Below are 18,506 nucleotides of genomic sequence, written 5' to 3'. Positions count from 1 at the left end.
CAACTTAGGGCAGCAGTGATAGCGCTACATGATTTTCGTACTCACCCCATTCCATCCCGTCTATACGTCTTACGTGTGTCCCTTTCTACAGCAGACTTCTCAATGCATGATCACACTTTCCATCGCCAGGTTTGTTCTTTCTACTCACAGCAAACAGTGTTCAGCCTCTGGTACTTCTGTAACAGTATTTATGGCTAGACTAGGTATTATCACTTCAGTTTTTCTAGTGTGACTACTCTGAAAAAATCCCTATGAAATATGTCATTGCATAAAGAATGAAACCCTTTAATTTATAAAATACAATAAAACTTACTATTACTAGATTTGATAGACTATAATGAATTAATACTTCAAGCAAGGAGAGTGTCACAGCTGAATATGTAATTATTTCAAACTAATATTGTATCTCAATATGGAATGATGTCACTGTTATTAGCTCTCAGAGAAATGTGTTAAACAGTGAGGTATGGTAACTTTATGGGACAAAATGTTGAATTCCATTGTGCATTTATAAACCATCGTAACATTTTTAAAAATGTCATCAACTACCACCAAGGAAAAAAAAAATACATCAAATAGCATTAATGGGAAGATTTGTTACATGATACCTTGAAGCATATTCGATTTACGCAAAAACCATGGAAGTATTACTCAAAACCTAGTAGATGTGGATCTACATTTTAACGTGCGGCCGAATCACACGAACCCCTACCAGAAATCGAACTAGGGTCTCCCGCGCCGAAGACTCCTACGTTAACCATATAGCCATAAAAAGAGCTCTCAAAAGCTAGTATATGCATGTTCTTGTTACATATCCCAATGTAATTATTTGCATAGCCTTATCCGACTTCTTAGATTAACCATGTCGGTCCCGGTGTCCCCCACAGGGTACATAAAATATAACGACATTATTATTTCTTTACAACTTTAAAATCAGACTGGCAACATTGAAAACTGTTTACAAGGAATGATCCATCTATGATTATCCTCTGTAAACAGTTTTCAATGTTGCCAGTCCGATTTTAAAGTTGTAAAGAAATAATAATGTCGTTATATTTTATGTCCCCTGTGGAGGATGCCGGGACCGACATAGTTAACCTTGTCAACTGTACATTAAATTACAAATCTAGACACGATACTAGTCCACTTATACACTATAAAATCTACATATATGAGAAAAATTGAACAAAGCAAACCCTTTTCATTTTTATTTTATTTTATTATTATTATCTTTTTTTTAATTTAAGAAACTACTTACGATTTGAAGATTCTTCAACTGTCCTACTTCAGGTGGAAGAGTTTCAAAATCATTATCTCCTAGGTAGAGAGCACGGAGAGTTTCTGCAATGGAAATTATGCAACATTTAACTATGGATATTCATTAGATCAGAACAAGCTCAGCTCAGCAATCCAATTTATTACATTAGTCAAAAAAAAAAATTCGGAGTCACTGAATTAGTTAATTGGTTTTAGCCACAGACATTTTGCAATGATAATCGTCATAAAAAGCACATGAACTTCCCTCTATTAGACTTCCAAACTACGCTATGCATAAGTTTCGGTAGAACGGCTATATCTGCCCGTCTATCTATCGACAGGCATCAGAGCAAAACCAGTGAGATATTTGGTCTAGGAATTAATTCGTGCGGGTGGACAAGAGATGGCGCAACGAACGGAGCGTCCCACAGTTCCGTGTATCCACACATGTGTTGCAAACCCCTGTCATCGCGTATCGTTCGTAGTATAGGGCAGTGGATTAAAGCGTCAACAACACCAGTTTGTAGTTAAGTGAACATGGCGCAATTTGTGCCTGATAAAGTGTTTTTGCGGGGTGTCCTGCTGCATTACTTTAACATGCAGAAAAGTGCGACTGAAAGTCATCGTATTTTGGTGGAAGTGTATGGTGACCATGCTCTAGCTGAGCGAACGTGTCAGAAGTGGTTTGCACGGTTTAGAAGTGGTGATTTCGGCTTGGCAGACCAAGAGCGAGCTGGACAGCCAAAAAAAATTTCAAGACGAAGAATTGACAGCATTGCTAGAGCAGGATTCGTGTCAAACGCAGGAACAACTTGCAGCAGCATTAGGCGTTGATCAAACAACAGTCTCCAAACGCTTGAAAGCCATGGGAATGATTCAAAAGATGTCACATTGGGTTCCACATGAATTGAAAGACAGAGACGTTGAAAGACGAAAAACCATTTGCGAATTGCTGCTTCAACGACAGAGCAGAAAGGGGTTTCTGCATCGAATTATTACGGGTGATGAGAAGTGGATCCATTACGAGAACCCTAAACGAAAAAAGGCCTGGGTGAAACCAGGTCCATCACAACCAAAACGAGATATTCACTGTGCATATGGTGGGATATGAAAGGTGTGGTGCAACCGCTACTATGAGCTGCTGCAACCGGGTGAAACTATGAATGGAGAACGTTATCGACGACAATTAATGCGTTTGAAGCAAGCTCTGGCCAGAACACGACCAGAATGGGAGAACAGACATGATAAACTTATTGTTCAACATGATAACGCTCGCCCACATGTCGCAAAACCGGTCAAAACCTATTTAGAAAATGTCGGATGGGAAGTTTTACCCCACCCGCCGTATTCACCAGACGTTGCTCCTTCGGACTACTACTTGTTCGATTCCATGAACAACGATTTGATTGGACAGCGGTTTACTTCTTCAGAAGATATCGAAACATGGGTCTCTAACTGGATCGCTTCCAAGGATGAGGACTTCTTTCGCCACGGAATCCGTACATTGCCTGACAGATGGGCGAAAGTGGTGGCTAGCGATGGACAATATTTTTCTTAAGGTATTTATGTATTTTGTGTTTGTACTACAGCTTCAATGTGTGCGTACCAACCGCACGAATTAATTCCTAGACCAAATACATCGGTAAGCAATTCTTTGTTGCAATCGATTCAGCAGCCCAATAACAAGTTCCATTTCCTCTGTTAACCCTCGGACTACCAACAGTGGGGTACTTTGTGCCCACACAGTATATTTTTTGTACTCTTCTAATTGTTCCTTTAAATTGTAAGAGTAATCCAATTTCCTCGTTATTGCTCAACATGTTTAGTTAAAGCGAATACCTTACTTGAACGTTAGTGTGTCTCATAAAATTTGCTATTTTAAGTTACTGGGCACAAGTTCCCCCCCCCCCCCTTCTTCATTGATAGGAGATGTGACTGAGATTTAGTAGTCACTCCTAGATGGCAGTACAATAAATAGCTATTTCCCGCCTTTTCTGAATTTGGCAGTTAGTCTTATGCCGTGTACTGTTCATTTGAGAGTTTCACGTTGGTGTGTCATAAATTCGCTATTTTAAGTTGGTGGGCACTAAAGTACCCTCCCCCTCGTTGGTAAGAGATGTGATTGACATTTACAAGTCTCACTCCTAGATGATAGCATAATAAATACCTGTTAGTCTTACCCTGTATACTGTTCACTTCAATCTCTGTAGATTTTTGTGAGAGTTTCTAATTTGTTCCTTTGAGAGATATATTTAATCTTAACAGGTGGGAACAAAATACCCCCACTTGGTAGTCCACGTTACAAAAAAAAAAAATACCCAGATAGTGCGAGGGTTAACCCTCTATTCAAACCGGAAGTGGCTGAAATTAATCATTTCCGGTTTAAACGTTTATTGCCATAGAAGAAACATAATAATAGAAAGCAAGAAGTAGTCTTTTTTGCAATCTATTCAACGTCTCAAGAGAACATATCGTCACCATCCGGAACATTCTACCGAAACCAGAAATGGTTAATCTAAGGTAAAGAGAGACACTGAGAAGCGATTTTATGCAATGGATTCAACATTTCAAGAAAGGCTTTCATCTCCTGCGTTAACCCCTTGTTCAAACCGGACGAGATAGAAATTGACCATTTCCGATTTCAACGTTCCTCCCTATAGAACAAAAAGGTAAAGGTAATAGATATCGACAAGCGGTTTTCTGCAATCGATTACGGGTCTCAAGAGAACAAACCATCACTACTCAATAACACTCTACGATCACCGGTAGTGGCTGAAATTAATAATCTTTGGTTTATCGCCACACAACAAAAACGGTAATACATATAGCGACAATTTGCTTCTTTTTTTTTTTATCTCTTTAGAGTCGCAAGAGAGCACATAGTCACCACCCCAAAACTCTACCTACACCGGAAGCGGTTCAAATTTACTACCACTGAATGGAACAGAACATAAGTACTTAGTAGTACTTTCCGTTTCAATATTGATTTCCATAGAGCTAAAATGGTAAGCGATATCGAGTAGAGGTTTTCTGCAAACGATTCATAGTCCCAAGCATAGGTTCCACCTCCTTCGTTACCCTCTATTCCAACCGGAAGAGTAAAAATCAACCATTTTCGGTTTCATAGAATAAGAACGGGAATAAATAGTGACAAGTGTTCTTTAACAATCGATTCAGCGTCAAAATAACATACCATCACTATCCGCAACATTATCAAGAGCAGAAGTGGTTGAATGGGCCTATCTGGTTTGCCGTAAGAACCAGATTGTGTCACGTGATCAGGTAAAAGGTCACGGTGCGTACTAAATCGAGTCTGGATTTTCCAAATCCAGATGTGAGATATTTCAAGCACGTAACTTTCGCGTGAAGCACCCTGGGTAATTTGCAGAAGATGTATATATTTTATCATTATTATTGATTTTACTCAGCTTGCCTTTTGACAATGTTATATCTATATTTACCTTATGTGTTATACATCATTTTTAAGCTCTTCAGTATGTATTTGCAATAAGCTTCTCCATAAGCCATCTCTTTATAGTTTTTAAGATAAGTGAACGACTTCATTTCTTTCATTGATTTTCCACTGACTTTAATATTCCTGTTTCGTGATTTTGCGTTATGTTCCATCTATTTTAGAACAATTTGCTTTTGGAATATAGAATTTACATATCTACAAATTTAAATAAAAACTTATGTAGCCTTAAAAAAAAAATACGTATCTTCTACATTTGAGCTAAACTCTAGCCATCTATACTAAATTCGCATTTCGAAAGTCTACCGTAGTTTGACACTATGAAACGAAACTCACTTGTTCAATCATGACTTAATTATACACACTGTTAATGCAGAAACAATAGAACAAGTCACACTCCCTGCCCACATACGAAGCATATAGTGAGAAAAGACTTGTCTTACCCTTAGAATCATAAGTGCGAAAATAATCCACGTGAGCTAATTTGTTTCACTGACTGACATAAAATTGCAACATCCTAGAGTGAAGTGTATCCTATAAAGCAGTTTGTGTGTATATCGAAATATTCATTTATTATTCAGATTAAAGCCCAGATATCCTGAATATTTAGATCCTACTACATTATTAAACTTTTATTTAATTATTTATTTATTTTACGTGCAACGCATGTGTTCCATCATGCAGTAGATGCCAATTGCATTTTTGCATCACAGCGGAGGGAGGAAAGATATATATCTAATCCCTTCTTTCGATTAGGATCATTCTTAGGTAAATGGAAAATAGTTACTAACTCCGACGTTCTGGGCTCTGCATGAACAAAGGGAAAACCAGATAGGAGACTCACAAAAAAGATTAGATACCCAATTACAAATTTAATATCACGTCAAAACCCAGATTCAACATTTGTAATCAAACCTTTCAAGATCTGCCAACACTATTTTTTACAATTCAAACTTACAACACACACTACCAGAACGAAGATGTGAGAAAATACAATTTCAGCTGGTAATCCAATCCTTACCTAAAACACCCTCTTTAGCTTACTTTTCCTGACAAAAGTAGCTATGTCTATCGAATGTCTGGGAAAACAAGCAGTCTGCAACGAAAAAACTGAAGTCGATGTTGAAATGAAATCTTTAAGTTTTATGTCCCACGATTATACCAGCTAGGCTAAAGGAGACGGTGATGATGAGAAATGAATGAAATGGTGGAATGAAAAAATGGTCGAACCCCCAGAAAACCTACGCGCATGGTGTTTGTCCACCACAAAGCTTACTTAGCGCGAGGCAGGATCGAACCAAGAACCCCATGCACCAGAGGTGATCGTTCTACCACTGAGCTACCGCAGCCCCTGAAGTTGATGTTGTTTCATACAATTGGATTTAGCGTTATATATACAGTAGATTAGAACAGTTTATACTTACCCATCATGAAAAAGTTTCCAGGTAAACTGCTTTCATTCAAGTTATTGTACGTTAAATCCAGCACCTCCAACACTGGAAAGGCACCAAAACCTCGAGGTAGTGCGTTCAATCTATTCATGCTGGAAATCAGAAATGGAAAATAACATTATAAAAACTCATCAATATTCACAAAATTAAATCTAGCGGTTAGGTATTAAATATTTGCATAATTGCTAATACATGCTATAGGGTACATTTTATTAGAAAATGAAATCTAGTTTAGTAATTGGTACTTCTTTTCATTGCGAGTTCATTTTCCTTTATATTTCAATCCTCTCTTGGGGGGGGGGTCTTGAACGCGAACACATTTACTGCTACCCGGAAAACACTAATTCTATAACCTGTTAACGTTTTCTTGTCTTTTAAAATAAATGAAATCCTTAAGTTTTACGTCCCATGGTTATGCCGGCTAGGCTAAAGGAGACCGTGATGATGAGAAATGAATGTAATGGTGGAATGAAGAAAGAGGGAGGAAACAGGAGAACCCCGAGGAAACTCACGCACATGGTGTTTGTCCACCACAAAGCTCACTTGACGGGGACTGGAATCGAACTCGGGACCCCAAGCACCAGAGGTGAACGCTCTACCACTGATCCACTGCGGCCCCTTCTTTTAAAAGAGAAAAGATATCAAATATTCCGAAAAAGCAATTTATATTTTTAATACGTTACAGCTTGTATCTTGCCGATCCACCTCTAAGAAAATTGAGGTAGTTTTATCAGATAAACTTCTTATTAAGTTCTTATTATGCTGTCTCATTGGTGATCTAAATCCCTCCAGTCTAAGTTGAGTTTTGGTTTTAATAAATGAGGATTCAAAATCGTTCCTCTCCGTAATATTGGAGCATGCGTGTAGAATGTCATGTGCCTGGATTTCATGACCCGAGTCTTCTAAGTGTTTTGATCAGGGTTGGCAGAAACCATGGTTTTTATTGAAAAAAAAAGTTTTTTTTTTGTTTAAACCAGGTTTTTTTGGTTTAAACCAGATTTATTTGGTTTAAATAATTTGCTTTATATATTCATATCATATATGGACAGAAATAAGTTTGCTTCGCCTTGATGTTATTATGCAACAGCCGGGTTATGCTGGAAGGGGTCACATGCTTAAGGCGGAATAAAAACTGCTTCTCGAGTTACATCCGAGAGAAATTGTTCTCCATTTAAACTCGGAACTAGGACTAATTGGCCACAAATGAGATACGTCTGCCGACTCACTCACGAAGGAATCCTGATAAAAATACGTTGTGCTGATCTTTACATGCTTCTTAATATAGCTCTCAAGAGTCATTTCAGAAGGACAAAAAGATAAACAGTGCACAAGTGAAACCATTATACTGAATTACATACGGACAATTTCAAAGTACTACGGAGTACAGAAGAACTAATTTAATTCAAGTTAGTTAACAACGACTTTTATTGGTCCAAATTAAAGAAATACAACGACTTAATTTGCATATCACAAAGATACGAATTACTTGAGTCCACTTTGGCTCAGACTCATTTATACATAAATAGATACCGTAGATACTCATTTCACTAAATGCCTCTCGTGGGGTCTGTATGACATACCCCCCACACACAAAGTACCGCATTTCGATGTATTTTATCAATAGTAAACAATAACTACAAAAAAATCACAAAACAAACATTTATAAACTTATATATAAAAAAGTTGATTTCGTAGTATAATCTTTTTGAGTAATGAATGGGGAATTTAGGTCTGAATATAATACGAATAATATACGGGAGTGAAACGTGATAACCCACAAATGTGTGTTCATCAAGATTTTACAAACACTTACACTTTTACGAACATTTTCGTTTTTTGGTTTAAACCAGCCAACCCTGGTTTTGATAGATCTGACGTGGGAGGGACAGCTCTGCCGTTTTTTTAATATCCGTGTCGAGATGCTTCTTGTCCTTCTTATGTAGAATTCAGTGCATGTACAAGAAATGGGGTAAATTCCAACTGAAAATACTTTTTCTCTGTAGTAATTTCTGTATTCTGATAAGGGATTTTCAAAACTTGTTTCGGAAATAACTTAAAATGTAAATCCTCGAGCAAAGTGGTACAGAAACCCACTTTTTATGCATTTTGACTGGTATGATATGATATTCTCAAGCCGACTTTTTCATTTTTTCCAATGTGTAGGAATTTAAGCCACTTTTCTTTCCTAGAATAATTACTTTTTGAAGGCATCCCGGTACACTACTGAAGAAAAAGATCTTCAAAAACGATTCACGGATGTTTCTCGCTAAAAAAAAAAAAAAAAAAAAAAAAAAAAAAAAAAAAAACGATTCCTACGCATTGGAAAAATGAAAAAAAAAAATCTGCTTGGCAATATTACATTAGATTAGTCAACAAAATCAAAATGGAGAAAAAAGTGGGTTCCGTTACCGCTTTGCCCAAGGATTTCGGAAACGGAAAATTGCTAACAATTTTGGAAATAAATTTTCAGCAAAACCAGGAACAAGTTTTGAAAATTCCTTATCAGAATACAGAAACTATGAGAGAAACTTTGTCTTCGCCTGGAATTTACTCCGCTTCTTATACGTGCACTGAATTTTACATAGGAATCATAAGAAGAAATATCTTTATCTGGTTATTACAAAAAAAAAAAAAAAAAAAAAAAAAAAAAAAAAGTAGGAGACTCAAGAGGATAACGAATCTCACTCACTTCAAGCTTTTCTACACTCGTGGTTCAATATCACGGAAAGGAACGTTTCTGAATTATTCTGTACTAGGACCAAAAATCAATTTCGACAAAGGGAATTCAAATCATCGATGGGACAGCACAATAACTAAAGTAGACCCCCCGACTATACGGTCTATGTGCTGGAAGGACAAGGGAAGGGATAGATTGGAGTTCTATAATTACTCACTTCCTGTCCCACTCCAAAACACATTTTACATCAAAATCCGCCCTTATTTACATTTTCTGACCCATTAGTGGTCAGTACTTCACAAATGATTGTTATGTACTATACTGCACGGTTTAAAAATTTATCACAGAAAAAGGGAGTTCAAGAATAAAAAATAATATTTTACACACTTTAAAATAAATTTTGAAATGTCTAACTTAACCAACGGAAACAAAAAAAAAAAAAGTACACTGTACATACACACAATTTTAAAAAATATCATTGTAAAACAGGTTAATTCTTAAGTACACGAGTAAAATTTGTTTTACTGTTTTTTGGGCAAAGGGGTAACGAAATCCACTATTTACATCTCCTTCAGCACTGAGGTTAGATGAGCCGTTGACCTACAGCTTAAGGTGCGTTACAAACCAAATGAGCTCCTACTAACTAACTAACTAACTAACTCTATGGCCTATGGAACCCGGAGGTTCAATGCCGTGTTCACAAAAGCTCTCCACTGACTTCTATCCTTAGCTAATTGCATCCAGTTTCTACTTTGTATTCCAATCTCTGCGAGATCCATCTTAATATTGTCCTCCCATCTACGCCTAGGTCTTCCCAATGGTCGTTTTCCGATTGGTCTTCCTGTCAAGATTTTGAAAGCGTTTCTACTTTCTTCCATTCTAGCTACAAAATGAGCTCCTACTGGGTATCAAATTCGCATTTACCGCACCGAAGGCGAGTAGCCCAACCTTATAGCCATGAGAATGATTTCATTTGAGTTTTGTGGTGGACAATGTTTCGTCGCTGGCTTCTCCCACATTTTCATTCCACCAATTCTATTTAAGTACTTGAGCTCATGTTGTAGAAAATGAATGCCACAGTTTAGTCGAGTTATTCTCACATCCTCTCACTTTCCGACTCTCTAACTTCAATTGGTCATTTCCCTTAACCTGAGCAAAATAACCACGCGGTCACTAAATGTAAGGCTTCACAGGCATTTGCTACACGCTAGTGTTAATCTCGAAATTCGTTACACTTTCGCTCCTGGCGGTATTATTTTGTACTACATGGTGCAGAGAAGATATTTACCTAACCTTACTGTATATAACAATACACACAAAATAAACTGGTATAAAGGAATTAAAGAAAACACATGTAAACAGGGCTAATACCAAAGCAACAAATTAGCATAAACTATGGTTGATTATGAATTCTGCAAATTGCAATATAAATAGCCTTAATACAGTTTGAAACTTTACTATTAATATAACATCACTTCAACAGCCTTTTAACTTAAAATAACGGATATCTTATTACTGTATTTAAAAATACACTAAACTTCTTGTTTTGTATTTTACTGAATAAAATTACACTATATATATATAATCTTTATGAAGTTTAAGTGCTAACGCTGTGAACCTTTAAATTCAGTGAGAAAATATGCTAACAGCAGCGTACACTAAGAACAAACACAACGTCCCATACTGATCTTGGGACGTTAAAATCATATGTAGACTGGCTTTAAAATCCGTAAGTGCCGAAGTGCCAAAATGAAAATGTTGAGTAAAAAGTTCAGATTTTACTTCAGAACTGGTGGGATATAGACCCACGCGCATTCTTCTGGCGATTATTTGAACTGCTTCCACAGTGAACACTAAGTAGCTCGTTGTTCACTGAGCAGTGTCAGGTACACTCATGTCCAAAATGATTGTCGCATGTCTATAACTGTCTTCTTGTAAGAATATAATTTGATCATGATTTTGCAGAGTACTTTTAATACTGATACTACGTGTATAATCGGGAAATGTATGTTTGTGGTAAATTTCATAGGAAAAAGAATTATAAATACGAAAATTAGAATGAGTAAAACAAAATGTTGCTGAATGGACAAGAAAATCTTATTTTCGATTTAATGTTCTTATTTGCTGCTCTTCTGACATGAAATTTGCCACATACATGTCTTTGCCGATTATACACATACTAACATTTAAGAAATACCGCACGAATTCGTTATAAATTTATATTCCTACAACAACACATTTATAGACATGCGACATTAATTTTGGGCATGAGTGTACATAGACGACATCTTGACATTAAACCAAACTTTTTCATTTTAGTACTCAGCATGGATTTTATTTTCAGTCTACATATCATAAAGCACTGAAATTAGGTGAATTGTAATTCATTGTACTCTCTGTTAACAAGTTACGTATTTAAATATGAGTATAATTAGAACAAATTTGGTTTCCTTAAGCCTTACTATTGCTACTGAATCACGTAGCATACAATATGAGAGGAGTAGCATACAATATGAGAGGAGAGTCAGCCAATACTTACCCTACGTTTAATATCCTTAATTTTGGCATGGAAGATAACGACGTAGGCAGTTCCTCTATTTGGTTATTAAAAAAATTCAAAATCTCCAAATTTACAAGGTTGGCAAGACCAGGAGGAACAACTAAAATAGGAAAGATAACATTATATATATCGTCAAAAAGAAACATACAAGATTAATTCATACATTGTAATTTTCATTTGCTACGCTTCACACATTCTCAATGCTTACATGACTTAATCAATAAAGCCATCCCGAACAATTACAATGTAACATTGCAACTACATATTCATTCGAACTTTATGACTTTTATTTAGTGTTATTTTATCCTGCAATTGACGCAAATATAACATATGCAACAATTTTAATAAGAAAAATCAAGTTATATATTTGTTAATAACATATTACCACAAATCATACCGCAATGTGAAATTAGTGAATTTTTAATCTAAGAATGGTACTAAGACGACCTAAGAACACTACATAAATAGAATGGATGAATATCTGAAAAGGAATAACTGAGAATATAAACACTCTTTCTAAGTTTAAACTATCTATCACCATATTGATAAAAGGTCATTCCACCGAAAATCGAATGATAGTGATTGCACGACCATTTTCAAAATTATGATAATATGCACATTTCCAGTGCAAATATGCAATTACTTTGTTTTGCAGTTGGTACACTTGTTCTTACCTTTGTTGTTGCTCTAATAAATATATTTTCAATTCTTTTGGTTTTTAGTGGTGTTTCAGTCATGGAGCAGTTTACTACTGAGCAACGTGTTCTCTTGTGAAAAGTCATTTGATCTTACACTCTGTGGTTTCTTCTTATGGGGTTCGTGATATCACAAAAGAAACGATCCACTTTTTTGGAACTGACGGCCGAAATAACAATCGGTAGGGGGTGAAGTGGACATGCGCCTGGCATTGTAATTCATACGTAAATGGGACATGTTACTGATTATGTAAACTGTAACCGTTTCAATGAAGCTCTACTTTCTTTCGGTGTCTTAAATAGGACACATACGAAGCTTGGATGAAGATGATACCACGACCATCGAAGATCCAGTAGCAACTGCAAGGGAAAAAGCCTTCAACCAAATACAACGCTCTCTAGGTTCTTCTCCCAGTTATATGCAACTATTAAGAATGCAACAATTAACCCCACTAGACACATCATTCTGTAACGTTACCTGTTTCTATCGTTATAGACAGCTTTGATTGTTGTGGAGTTGAGTACCCCTTTTCAGCACCAAAGCTATACGACATATCTACGTAGTTTAAAGTGGAATCCGAGTCATCGTAATGTTTCCCAATTTCATGGCGTATCTATTAGAATTGTGGGGACGGCATGTTACAGACAGCGTTTCACTAGAGTGGGTCTGCCAATCGACTGTATGGAAACAGCTCAAGACAGGTGAGAGCAAAGACGTAAGAGAACGGCAAAAATACACTGGACGTATTCATAGACATATAACAAATAAACAATCTGTCAACGAGAAATGGTCCAACATGCATGTGAACACAAAACGACGTCAGAATTGTGGTCACAGGAAGATCCTAACCCAGACGGACGCCTGGTCAAGGAAGAGAGATTTTACATCCGACAAGAAATGCTGCAGCTCCATCGCAGCCAATTTTCCGAAGAACACTGAATGGAACTTGATGCAATGCTTATTTAGAGTCGCTTCTTTGTGCGACACACAAAGCTACGTGTGTTCAAAGATTCCAATAACATAGACACTGGATTGTAGCGGACTGAATATAGCAGTGCAGTTCGATGAATCGTGATTTTATCTATTTTCATGATGCAACGAAAGTCCAATCAAGCACTTTACAAATAGTGTGAAAGCTGAAGTTCAAGCTGGAAGGTATTTTGTGTTACTGAATTTAATGCAGTTTTTTGTACCATGGCGAGTTATACAGGTAAAAGTGAAACATGAACTAGCACGTTTATTTGGAATTTCTCAATAATTTCTCCATCTTCATAATGTATAATGCACAATCTCATCTCCCAATATCATAAACGCCGTATCCACAGGGCCCAAAGCGTTTATTCATGGTCTGATGAATATTCAGGCACTCACAAAGTCTTTTTAAAATCTTTTTTATTATTATTGTTTATTGAAGTTTACCGTCCCTTTTCACCACCGAGGCTATATGAGGCGTGGACCTACAGTTTAAGGTGGAATACGAACCACCGTAGTGAGTGTAAAATGTTCAAACTTTCCTACCGGAAATCGAACTCGAGACCCCGTGCACCAAAAGTGCGCGCGCTAGCCCACTGAAGGCTTTAAATCAAATTTAAAACCTGTTCCGAGAATATTTGGAGCAGCAGGTGAAATACAGAAATAGGCACGTGATCTACTGAAGAGCAAGTGGATAGATACTACCAATATCTCATGGAATCTCTTCCGAACAGAATGCCGGACAGAGGTGGTGTTACTCGTTAAGTAAGTTCTACGAGAGTGACTAATTTTTTGTCGGTGTAGTTATACTTTGGTAGCAATCCAAGTTCGCAAGTGATTGTTCCCTTCGGAAAGAACGACTACAAGGCAAGATGTTAAACAGTTGTTGCTATATTTAGTAACATATTCAGATGTATATTAACTGATTTTATACTTCTTCTTCCTTCTGCAAGTACAGTGAGTTGATTAACAATGCAATATTAAAACAAAATGGTTTTCTAGCAATGTTGGTGTAAGAGAAAGTAATTGGTTGATTGATGGCACAAAATCATCTTTAAAGGAGCAGTTCGACTTAGAAATGCATTTTTTACAATTTATTTCCATTTGTAGAGTTTAAAATTCTAAAAGGAATGGTATTTGTTTGATCGCGATACGTTCAGTCCTTAGCGAGTAACAGAGGAAGAAAGATTTTGTAATGACGTCATTGGTGGTCAAGGAGCGAGAGCAGGCTTACATACTACACAGTGCCAAGCATTTCGTTTGTGAGAGGTGCGGTGGCACGTTCTAAGTGCGGTTTCCTTTTCCAGAACTGATTGCAAAGACTTACAAATATCATCTGCATGTAGAAAATGATATCTGATGGTGTGCTGTACAAACGCTTTTATAATATTATAAAACGTATCCTATAAAGCATAAGTTCAGCGTTTCAAAAAAAAAAAAAAAAAATCATGTAAGCAGATGGCGGACGAGATTGCTGCAACACCTAAGTACCTTTTCTTTAATCATTCTTCCGATTCCCAAACATAAGCATGTTCATTTTCACGTTTTGTTGCAATTTTTAACGCTGACCCTATAATTTTGTGCTTCAAGGTATGTACAGGAGCGCAACATATGAGGCAAAAATGAAATAACATCTGTAAAGTTTGCCAGAATACGAAAAACACTTCACCGGTTAAATTTCTTTTATTCGCATAGCTGTCCGCGGAACAACTCTTATCACCCGTTACATCATTATTGTCACATGATACAGAGAAATTAAACGATGGATCAATGTCTTGACGAACAGTCATCGTCACTGAGTCCTTCTACAAGCCGATATATTTCACTACCTAATTCACATTGTATAGCTTATTTCTAAAGCAGTATCTTCAGAATCATGAGTGACATCGTCTCTATTACCCTCTAATGCCTCGTCTTGACTACAACCGTCAATTGCATCTTGTACGATATTTGTACGTTGGTAACTGGACATAGATCGGTGCTTGTTCAATGGCTTGGATTTTAAACCTTTCAATAATATACTTGGAACAGCATTCTTTCTCAGTTTGCGTGTAAATAATTCTCCTGGCATTAGCCAGAAGTGGATCTAGACGGTAAAACTCAGGGGGGGGGGGGGTCGGAACCCAGACTATGATAGGTATATCATATTTACTAAAAACTTTCAAAAATATCTAAATAATAGGTTAAATCAATTTTGTCACTCAAAAACTGAGGGCCTAGGTCTCCGGCCCCACCCTAGATCCGCGATTGGCATTAACTTTTCTTTCAGTAAACTTGACTTCTCGAAGGCAGGCTCTTCAAGACGTTTGGAACACGAGTGATTTTATTTGGTACATTTTTTTCCCATTGATTTTCTTGAGCCATAATTTATCATGTTTACTACATCTGGTGATTACTACTACACCAGGTTTTACATCTGGTGATTTCTCACGACTTGGAAACGTAAAAAAGGATACTTTATGACCTCAGATTTAATTGCACAAGAATTACAACCGAAAACACAGCACGTGTTAGGCATTTCTACTTCACTTCACAGACACAGCACGCGCTGTACTAACACGTGTTTTCTACTTCACACTAGTGTTTCTTTCAGAAAAAAAATACGAGGGGGGGGACACTTCGTATTCGGAGAGGCACATTATTTTTACACAGTACTATTATATTTATTGTCTTATAGACGTATTATTTTCGTCTCCTCCGGGGGAATCTCTCAGAGCTCCGGGAGACAGTGCCACCCTAAAAACATGTCTGGAAGAAACACTTTTCGCACAACAAACGTAATTACTGCTCTCTCTCTACTCTTTTTTATACTAATGCTGTAGGAAAAACAACTAACTAAAACGTCCCTCAAGAATTAAACACAAACAAGACTGCTAACAAATCCAAAACATAATCTATTAAATCCAATGCACTATTAAAGGTTTATCTGCTGCGTACAAGGGAGTGATTGCTGACTCACATTGAGTTTCTCGCGTATCCCACCCATGACGTCAGCATTTACGATACATAAAAAAAAAATGCCTCTAGAAGCTGAACGAGGCGGCCTATCAAGATATAAAAAAATACGGGTCTCTTATTTTTTGTTACTCTTTCTATTGCACCAAACTTGTTTTTAACTCGAACTGCTCCTTTAAATTTGTTTCCAAGCAATGTGATATTTACGGTTATCTATCCAGTTTTAGTCAATGGTGTTTTTATTTTTACGTTGAGACATCAGCAAACTTTTACTCTGAGTCAAACAGTGACTTCAACCGATTCATCTGATCCGGTTTCCGGAGCAGTTTAGGAATCATTCCTCAAGTGCTCCCGGAACCTGATCAGATGAATCGCTTACAGTTACTATCACAGTCAAAGTAATGTACGATGTTAAGAATTATACTATAAGTACAAGTGCCAAAATGTTACTAAATACCATTCCTAGTCTTCCGAGAAATCGATTCAAGTGAAGCGGTGACTATCAATTTTGAGATCTAAATGGGGGGCTACCGCCCCCCAAACCCCCCTTTCAAGTACCATAAAAACATCCAAACAACAATAAATAATCACACCACTACTATAGAGCTAACATAAGAAGAGAAAAAATAATAATAATAATAAAAAACACTCGTCACTAATCATAAATCAGTGCATGACAAAGAAAAATAAATTACATCTCAATAAGACAATAGGACAACCAGCAGCAAACCAAATACTTTGCCTAATACTCAAATGCAAAACAAATCAAGAATAAAAATAATATGAATTAAAAAAAGAAGACACTCACCATTTCGCCACAGGAAGACACTCATGAATAATGAACTCATAATTACTGATTCCACACACGAAAAAATAAGATAGCACGAACACATACGCTACGCAATACTTAACATTACTGAAAAATGTTCCTTTCCGCACACACGTCGTTTTATTAAACCGAGCACACTTGCTATTACTACAAACAAGAAAAACCAATAAACGCCCACTTTTACTATACGTCGGAAATATCTTCAACCTTAGACCACAACCATGATAGGTTTTCTCTAACTCAATTAAACCAAAACCAGAAGGTGCTGCAAAGCGATATGAGTTAATATCCGAATCTAATACAAACTTATTTAAAAACGACAAGTTCAAATTCGTTGTATTAAATTCATGAAACGGTTTCTCAATCGCATTTGCTAACTCGATCGTCGCCGGGCCGCGGTGGCTCAGTGGTAGAGCGTTCACCTCTGGTGCTTGGAGTCCCGGGTTCGATCCCAGCCCCCGCCAAGTGAACTTTGTGGTGGACAAACACCGTGTGCGTGGGTTTTCTCGGGGTTCTCCTGTTTTCTCCCACTTTCTTCATTACTCATCATCACCGTCTCCTTTAGCCTAACCGGCATAACCGTGGGACGTAAAACTCAAAGATTTCATTTCATTTTTCGATCGTCGCCATGAAACGAAAATTCAATTACGCGCTCCCCACATGCCACCAACAACAGCACACACATACAAGTACACAGAACATGTGACATCACACTAACAACCTACCATATGACTGTACATAGACACCTAGTGGGAAAAATATGAACTAAGACGTCACACCAAAGGCACGAACAGTTCCAACAAGTGACTCACGCGCAAACAGTTCCAGGAAGTGACTAAACCTATAAGAACCGATTAAAGTCACTGTTTGAGTCAAAGTAAAGATTTGCCGAGACATTTTCCTATCTGAAGCAAACAAAATTTAATTGGTTGGTATACTGTTCTTTTTCTATATAATGCTCTCCATGTTACTTATAGAACTATACAATAGCGTTTCGAACAATGAACAGCAACAGTTGTGTCCTGGTAATTTCATTATGTATCCCGAACAATAATTGTTCTCGCAGATATGGGTCTATATTCTTGCAAGTTGCAGTGAAAAGGTTTGTTCCTTAACTGAAACACGAACTGTATTCTGTGAAACTAGTATTGACCTGATAGGAATCTAACCTTGGTTCTGCTGCTGGAACGTGTATTTCTCCCGAATTGGGAGGTTTTCGCTCTTGGTGAGTCACCAGCACAGGCCTCTTTACTGTTAGCTAAGATGTTGAAAGGACATATTGAAGAAACTAATAAGGAAAGGATATATTGAAGAAACTGTGTGGAGACTTTTCAAGTTCCTATATTTATTGATCTATATGCACACCTACATATTTCTTAAATTCTCGAAAACAAGATATAGTAACTGTGATCACTCATACAAGAGAAGGAAGTAGCTTGGTTGTAGGTACAGTAATGGTTTCAAATAATTGTTTGAAATACAATCATCCCGGATATTACTATCATTAACGTTCTTAAATACAGGTAAATGTGCCATTTTTGTACGACCAAAGAAATTACCCCATCGACTGTGCTACTGTAAGAGCATTAAAAAATTCCTTCAGTTCCACTTAAGAACTGTTAGATCTAAAGAGGTTT

The 18,506-nt window shown here is 37.0% G+C and overlaps 1 protein-coding gene across 1 annotated transcript in view; it reads right to left on the bottom strand.

Moving 5' to 3' along the window:
• The window catches only part of ics (ras suppressor protein 1), a 38,838-nt gene that overhangs the window by 10,242 nt on the left and 10,090 nt on the right, over positions 1-18,506 (bottom strand). Inside the window, exons 3-5 of the mRNA XM_081749502.1 lie at positions 11,397-11,517; positions 6,154-6,272; positions 1,259-1,341 (exon numbers count right to left, since the gene is read on the bottom strand). Coding sequence (XP_081605628.1) covers positions 1,259-1,341; positions 6,154-6,272; positions 11,397-11,517 — 323 coding nt within the window. The remainder of the gene's footprint in view (positions 1-1,258; positions 1,342-6,153; positions 6,273-11,396; positions 11,518-18,506) is intronic.

The sequence above is a fragment of the Thermobia domestica genome, chromosome 2 (genome assembly GCF_964235325.1).
Source record: "Thermobia domestica chromosome 2, izTheDome1.hap1.1, whole genome shotgun sequence".
NCBI classification, from domain to species: domain Eukaryota; kingdom Metazoa; phylum Arthropoda; class Insecta; order Zygentoma; family Lepismatidae; genus Thermobia; species Thermobia domestica.
The sequence above is the reverse complement of the archived record's forward strand: the minus strand, read 5'-3'. Positions and strand labels throughout refer to the sequence as shown.